The sequence below is a fragment of the Colobus angolensis genome, unplaced genomic scaffold (genome assembly GCF_000951035.1).
Source record: "Colobus angolensis palliatus isolate OR3802 unplaced genomic scaffold, Cang.pa_1.0 Scaffold138, whole genome shotgun sequence".
NCBI lineage: Eukaryota > Metazoa > Chordata > Mammalia > Primates > Cercopithecidae > Colobus > Colobus angolensis.
In genome coordinates, this window is record NW_012114466.1 from 2,864,968 (window position 1) to 2,871,976 (window position 7,009).

Below are 7,009 nucleotides of genomic sequence, written 5' to 3' on the forward strand. Positions count from 1 at the left end.
GGTTGGGGGTGGAGAGAGGACAGCCACAGTAGGGGAATGGCACAAGACGGAGGTGAGCACACGAGGGGACATATGCAAGGGAAGATATGTTTGGCGGTGCTGCATGCTAAGGCTGGGGGAACGGAAGGTTCAGGCCCAGGAGGCGTAATGTACAGATAGATTGGGGTAATGTAGGCAGCCTTGGTGGCTATGAGGGCCCCTGGGCTTGTCCCTTTAGAGGGTTCTGCTCAGTGCAGTAAAAGGTTCCTTGACCGAGTCAGTTGGGAAACGGCCTGAGACCTCCCCTTCTCAATGCTCCTGGCGCTTGTTGGTTATGGCAAACCAACAACAACCTGGATTTTTATGGCCCCCCCACCCTGTACCAGCTGTGAAGCCCATGCCCACCTGGGTAGCGCTGGGTGTATACAAGGTACATGGGGTCCAGGCACCCCTCGCTCAGCCCCTTCCATGTCCCACTACCTTGTGTCTCAGAGTCATCTCCTGGCCTCAGTTCTCCCATCCCAAACCACAGTGTTGATTTCCTCAGCCCACAGGTGGGCTCTGATCCAGTGACTATCTATCCAATGCCTCACATACAGTAGGTGCTCAATAGATGCCTGCTGAGCCAACGACAGCAGCAGCAGCGGCAGCAGCAGCAGGTCCTTGTCTTCTGTCCTGGGTTTGAATGGCATCCCCCAAAATTCCACCCAGAACCTCAGAGTGTGACCTAATTCGGAAATAGGGTCTTTGCTGGTGCAATTCGTTCAGATGAGGTGCTATGGGATTAGGGAGGCCCTAGTCCAGTGGCTGGTGACCTTATGAGATGGGAAGACACAGAGGCAAAAAGGCCACGTGAAGACTGAGGCAGAGATGGGAATGACGCGGCCACCAGTCATCCGCGGCCCCCTGGAGCTGGAAGAGGCCAGAAGCTCCCCCGCAGCCTCCAGGGGGAGTGCAGCCCCGCCGCTGCCTTGACCTTCAAAACTGGTGCCCTCCAGAACCAAGGAAGGTCCCCTCAGAGCACTGTAAGCTGCCAAGCATGTGGTCTTTTGTTACGGCAGCCACAGGAAACTCACGCAGCTCTGAAGGTGTTCCCGGAGAGAGGCCCAGGGAGGTTTCAAAGGGACAGTGTGTGGGGGAGGCCTGGCCCTTGACAGCCATGTCATCTGCAAGGTTGGTCTACACCTAGGACCAGGGGACTGTCCCTAACTCCAAAGGGAGGCACCCACAGCTCGGGTGGCTAAAAGAAAACCAAACCTGCCTCCCACTATGCTAATGAATGGTGCACGGAAGCCCAGGCACCGGAGGTGTCCATACATGGCCCTCCAGTAGGCTCATGAACGCAAGAGCTCTGCACATCAACAAGTTCACAAAGGAGGCCCCAGAACAGAGCAGGTGACTCAGAGGGAGGTGGGGTGAAGGGATGGGTACAAGCAACATGGAAAGTCAGGGACAGAAAGAGAGGGGCAGGACACTCACTCCAGCAGCCGCTGGTGGTCCAGCTCATGGGAGGGTGGCATCCGGCAGCAGCTGAACGTGACAACGCGTCTTCCAAAGCGGTCGTCCCCTGGAAGAGCAGACACAGGTGAGCCTCTGTGCCACCTTCTCCTAGAAAACCCTCGGGCACTTAGCAAAAAGCAGCCTCCTTGGCCAGCCCAGCCTGAGCTGGGAGGCACAGGCAGCAGCATTCCTCGAAGGCGACACCTGCTGAGTGAGCATCCACCCTCTGTGGCTTTACACACGTGGCCCAAGTTCATCTTCATGACCAGCCATACCCTGGAAATAATCCCCCCACTTTATAGATAGAAAACTGAGGCCCAGCAGGTTAAGTCATCAGTGCAAAGCCAGCCAGCAGGCTGCACCAAAGACTTAAAACCAGACACATCTGACTTCAAAGGCCGGATGTAGCTCTTCTGCCTCCGCCTCCCGCCCCCGACCCCAGGACTCTGGGCCATGGTGGAGGCCAGCGTGGCCTGGGGGACAGTGGCTCTTGGGCACGACCTCATGTCGGGGATACAGGAGCCCTCTCAGGAGTACAGATGCTCAGTCCCGCCCTCCGTCACAGCCCGGGCTACCCTGTGTCTCTTGACACATTTGTGTCCCCAACATGGACAGCTGCAGGGAGGGACGCCCCCCACACACGGACAGCTGCGGGGAGGGGTACCCCTTGAGAGCTGGGACTGGGTCTGCTTATCTCTGTCCCCAGAATCCAGGCTCCGGGCCAGGTGCTTAGTGAGATAAAAAGACAGAACAGGCCGGGTGCAGTGGCTCATGTCTGTAATCCCAGTATTTTGGGAAGCCGAAGCGGGCAGATCATTTGAGATCAGGAGTTTGAGACCAGCCTGGCTAGCATGCTGAAACCCCATCTCTACTAAAAATACAAAAAAATTAGCCAGGCATGGTGGCACATGTCTGCAGTCACAGCTACCTGGGAGGCTGAGGCAGGAGAATGGCTTGAACATGGAAGGCAGAGATTGCACTGCGCCGAGATCGCGTCATTGCACTCCAGCCTGGATGACAGAACAAGACTCTGTCCCAAAGAAAAGATAGAACAGACTCCTGAAGGAGAGGGCCCTGCAGACCATCCTCCGTGCCTGCAGACACAGCTGCCCCTCCTCTCCCAGCCCCGACGCCGCCTTGCCCCACCCCACAAATGGCCAGAGGAGGTTGGAGACCTCATAATTCAGACCTTCCTCCTCTCTCCACCCAGGGCCCTAAAAGAGAGGACCCCCTGCGTGCAGGACACCCTCAGGAAGGCCCTGACAGTGACTCAAGTGCAGTCTGATGTCACCCCCCACCCCCCGGATTCCCCACACTTTCTCATTCCAGGGCCAACGGATGGGCTGCCCCGCTTCCCAGCACCCACAGCTTCTTCATTATAATTAAACACACAAGGGCACAGGTAAGAACAGCCTGTGGCACAACACGTGCCAAGGGTGAAAACGCGGCACAAAGGGGTGCAGGCAGTGGAGAGGGAGCCCAAACCCACACCGGGCTGTCGTCAGGAGTGGGGAACATGGAGACCCCTCCACTCTGGTCCACGAGGCACCCACTGGCCTCCTCTCTGCCCCTGAGGACCTGGCCCAGCAGCCTTCCTTCAATTCTTCAAGGGCATCCTCCTGCCCGAGCTTCCACCTGGAATGCTCCGCCGCCTCCTTCCTGACTCTACACCCCTTCCCACTAAACCCTACCTCTGCAGGAAAACTGTTGCCCCCCATCCACAATGCCCTCGGGCCGGTCTGTGGACCTACTGTTGCATATGGGAGCAGCTTCCCTGGCCATGAGCACAGAGACAGGGGCTCCAACCCCAGTGGTGCGGGCCCAGGAGGGGTAATGTACAGGGAGAGGCCACACGAGGGAGAGGCCACACGCAGCCTTGGTGGCTCTGAGGGCCCCTGGGGTTGTCCCTTCAAAGGGCTCTGCTCAACGCAGTAAACGGTTCGTTGGCCAAGGTTCCAGGCCCGGCACAGGTGCTGGGGGCTGTGCAAAGGGGCCCATCTCCCAGGAGACCTGGGGGCACCCAGGGTGGGGGCTGGGGATGGGAAGCCTGGAGCAGGCTGCAGCCCCTCCTCCCAGCACTTTCTGCTCCCTCTTCCTTTCCTCACACAGGAGTGGGAGGACCCACACCTGCGCCTTCCAGGACAAGAGCATTTGCATTTTTAAAAGTCCAGTTCCTCAGTGGCACCCGCCACATTTCAGGTGTCCAGCAGTCACGCACAGTGGGGGCTGCCCTGGACAAGGCAGGGATGGAGTGTGTCCAGCATCCAGAACATTCCACTGGGCAGCGCTGACCTCGAGGGCGCAGACTAGGGTGTAGACCTCAGGGAAGGGGCTATGGGACCGCTCAGTCCGCCTCTAACCCTGTGTAGTCGGGGAAGAGTGCCCCAGCCCAGCCCAAAAGAAAACACAAGTCCCCCTGGACCCTCAGAATGTGACACTGGAAACAGGGTCACCACAGATCTAATTAGCTAAGCATCAAGATAAGATTATCCTCGATTTAGGGTAGGCTTCAAATCTAGCGACTGGCAGGGCACAAGGGTTCACACCTGCAATCCCAGCACTTCGGGGGCCAAGGTGGGAGGATCACTTGAGCCCGGGAGTTCGAGACCAGCCTGAGCAACATAATGAGACCTTCCTTGTCTCTAAAAAAATTTTTTTGGCCAGATGCGGTGGCTCTCTCTTGTAATTCCAGCACTTTGGGAGGCCGAGGTGGGCGGATCACCCTAGGTCAGGAGTTCAAGACCTGCCTAACATGGTGAAACCCTGTCTCTCTACTAAATATAAAAAAATTAGCTGGGCATGGTGGTGCACGCCGGTAGTCCCCGCTACTCAGGAAGCTGAGGCAGGAGAATCTCTTGAACGCGGGAGGCGGAGGTTGCAGTGAGCCGAGATTGCACCAATGCACTCTAGCCTGGGCGACACAGTGAAACTTCGTCTCAAAACATAGATGATACATAGATAGATAAACAGATAGATAGATAGATAGATAGACGATATATATATATCAAAAAAAAAACTTATTGGCCGGGTGCGGTCACTCACACATGTAATCCCAGCACTTTGGGAGGCCAAGGCGGGTGGATCACAAGATCAGGAGTTTGACACCAGCCTGGCCAATATGGTGAAACCCCGTCTCTACTAAAAATACAAAAAAAATAGCCAGGTGTGGTAGGGGGACGCCTGTAGTCCCAGCTACTTGGGAGGCTGAGGCAGGAGAATCGCTTGAACCCGGGAGACAGAGGGTGCAGTGAGCCAGGATCTCGCCCCTGTACTCCAGCCTGGGCGACAGAGCGAGACTCTGTCTCAAAAACAAACAAACAAACAAAAACTACGAATTGTTTAAATTAGCCAGTTGTGGTGACATGCGCCTCTAGTCCCAGCTACTCAGGAGGCTGAGGTGGGAGGATCACTTGAGCCTGGGAGGTCGAGGCTGCAGTGAGCTGTGATCGCACCACTGCACTCCAGCCTGGGTGACATGGCAAGACCCTGTCTCAAGAAGAAAAAAAAGTCATTACAACTGTTCTCAGAGTGTGTCCTCGGAATGAGAAGGGATGGCAGTGAGCTTTCTCGCCCCTCAGCCATGAAAGGTCATGAATCAAGATTCCACACTTGGCTGGGTGCAGTGGCTCACGCCTGTAATCCCAGCACTTTGGGAGGCTGAGGTGGAGGGCTCACTTGAGCTCAGGAATTTGAGGCTGCAGTGAGCTAGGACCATGCCACTACACTGCAGCCTGGGCAACAGAGTGAGACCCTGTCTCTTGAAAAAAAGAAAAAAAAAAAAGTACACACCTGCGTGCATGCATGTACCCACACGCACACTGGCATGATGCACACACACGCACACGCACAGTGTGCGAACACTTTGATGTCCCCGCCCTGGCTGCCTGGCCAGGGGACTATTTTTTATTTAGGCCACGCATCTGATTCTTCCCGGGAGCCTGGAAGCTACTCTGAGGTTTGGAATCCTAGAGCAATTTCACAGCTTCCAAATACAGCATCCTCTTCATTTCACAGTTCCTTACGAATTCTGGTCACGCTTCCCATTTGTTTAGCAAGCTTCTGTTTTAAAGGGTTGCACTGTAAGCCACGCTTTTATTTGCTTCCCTTGCCAAGTGGGAGTTTTCAGGCAGAAAATCTTCAATGGCTACCCCTGAAAGTAGAGTGTTTTCCAGACAAAGTGTCTGCCACTGCAGAGGCCAGGGTTCCATGGCTGACCCGGAGCCTGTGCCCACCTCCTGTGGGATAAAAGCGGAAAGAACTTTGCTCCTAAAGTGATGAATCATTTATATGGCTACTGAAGAAATAAGGAGTCAAATCAATGCCTTTAGGGTTGAAAGAGAAAGATAACATCAAGATAAAAAATTAAAAAAAAAAACTGAGTAGCATTATCATCTCTGGAATCAGAGCAAGTGCAAAAGTCTTGGGGGATGTGCTAGATAATTGCACCAATGGAAGATCAGCTCAACCAGCATTTGTTGGGGGCCCGCTGTGCACTCAGCTCTGGAGAGAGACACAGCCCTGCTAGGCCCCAGGGCAAAGGGATCAGGGGAAGTGGGAGGTCCATGCCCAGCCCCACAAGCACCTCTCTGAGAACCGTGGGAGCCCTGGCAGCCACACCCATCATCTACATCTGCAATGGCTTTTATCTGGGCTCAGACTACCCTTCACAGGTTGAGGGCACCCACACGAGAATGCCACCCACGCATCTGGCCAGCTGGCTACAAATCTAGGGGTTCCCACAATCCCTTCCTGTTTGCTAATTTGCTAGAATGACTTGGAGAGCTCAGGAAGGCACTATACTTACAATTACAGTTTTATCACAAACGACGCAATTCAGGACCGGCCACAGGAAGAGACGCGCAGGGTGAGATCTGGCAGCGTCCTGGCCACAGAGCGTCTGTGACCTCTCTCCCGTGGAGTCAGGAGGCCTCCCCTTTGCGCCCATCGTCACAGCATCACCAACCGGTGATGGCCGAGGGGCCAACGGAACCTCTGGAAATCCAGGGCCCCCACTAAAGCTTCATTTCGTCGGTGGGACTGATGGAATCACAGGCCACAGAGTGAACTCAGCCTCCAGCCCTTCCCTTCCTGGAGGTCTTAGAGCCCCACCCCATGAATAACAAAGATACTCCTTTCACTTGAGAAACTCCAAAGACTTAGAGTTACCTTGTGGGAACTGTGGACGGAAGAGAGCCAGCCCCATTCCGAAAAATACAGCCCACCCCGCCCCCCAGCCCACCGTCGGCTGCCCCCCGGAGGAGCACACCGTGGGGGCCTCCACCCACCGGGCAGAGACGCAGCAGATGCCGGTCTCCAGCAACAGCAGAGGCAGCAGAAGCCGGGGCGGCGGGCAGTGGCTTTGTGTCCAGCTCCAGGCCATTCCGGGGAGCACAGCAGCGCCTGCGCTGGGACCCCTGGTCACTGAGGAACCGCAGGGGGTGTTCGGAGATCACAGATGTGCCTCCCTGAGCTGCTGGGACCCAAACAGGAGGGAGGGTCAAGGTCGCCGGGGCAAGGACTGACGTTGGAC

General features: G+C 55.8%; 1 protein-coding gene across 1 annotated transcript in view; it reads right to left on the reverse strand.

Annotated features, from left to right (window-relative positions):
- ARHGAP8 (Rho GTPase activating protein 8) overlaps positions 1 to 7,009 on the reverse strand; it is a 129,677-nt gene that overhangs the window by 62,427 nt on the left and 60,241 nt on the right. Inside the window, exons 4-5 of the mRNA XM_011934799.1 lie at positions 6,719 to 6,952; positions 1,459 to 1,546 (exon numbers count right to left, since the gene is read on the reverse strand). Coding sequence (XP_011790189.1) covers positions 1,459 to 1,546; positions 6,719 to 6,952 — 322 coding nt within the window. The remainder of the gene's footprint in view (positions 1 to 1,458; positions 1,547 to 6,718; positions 6,953 to 7,009) is intronic.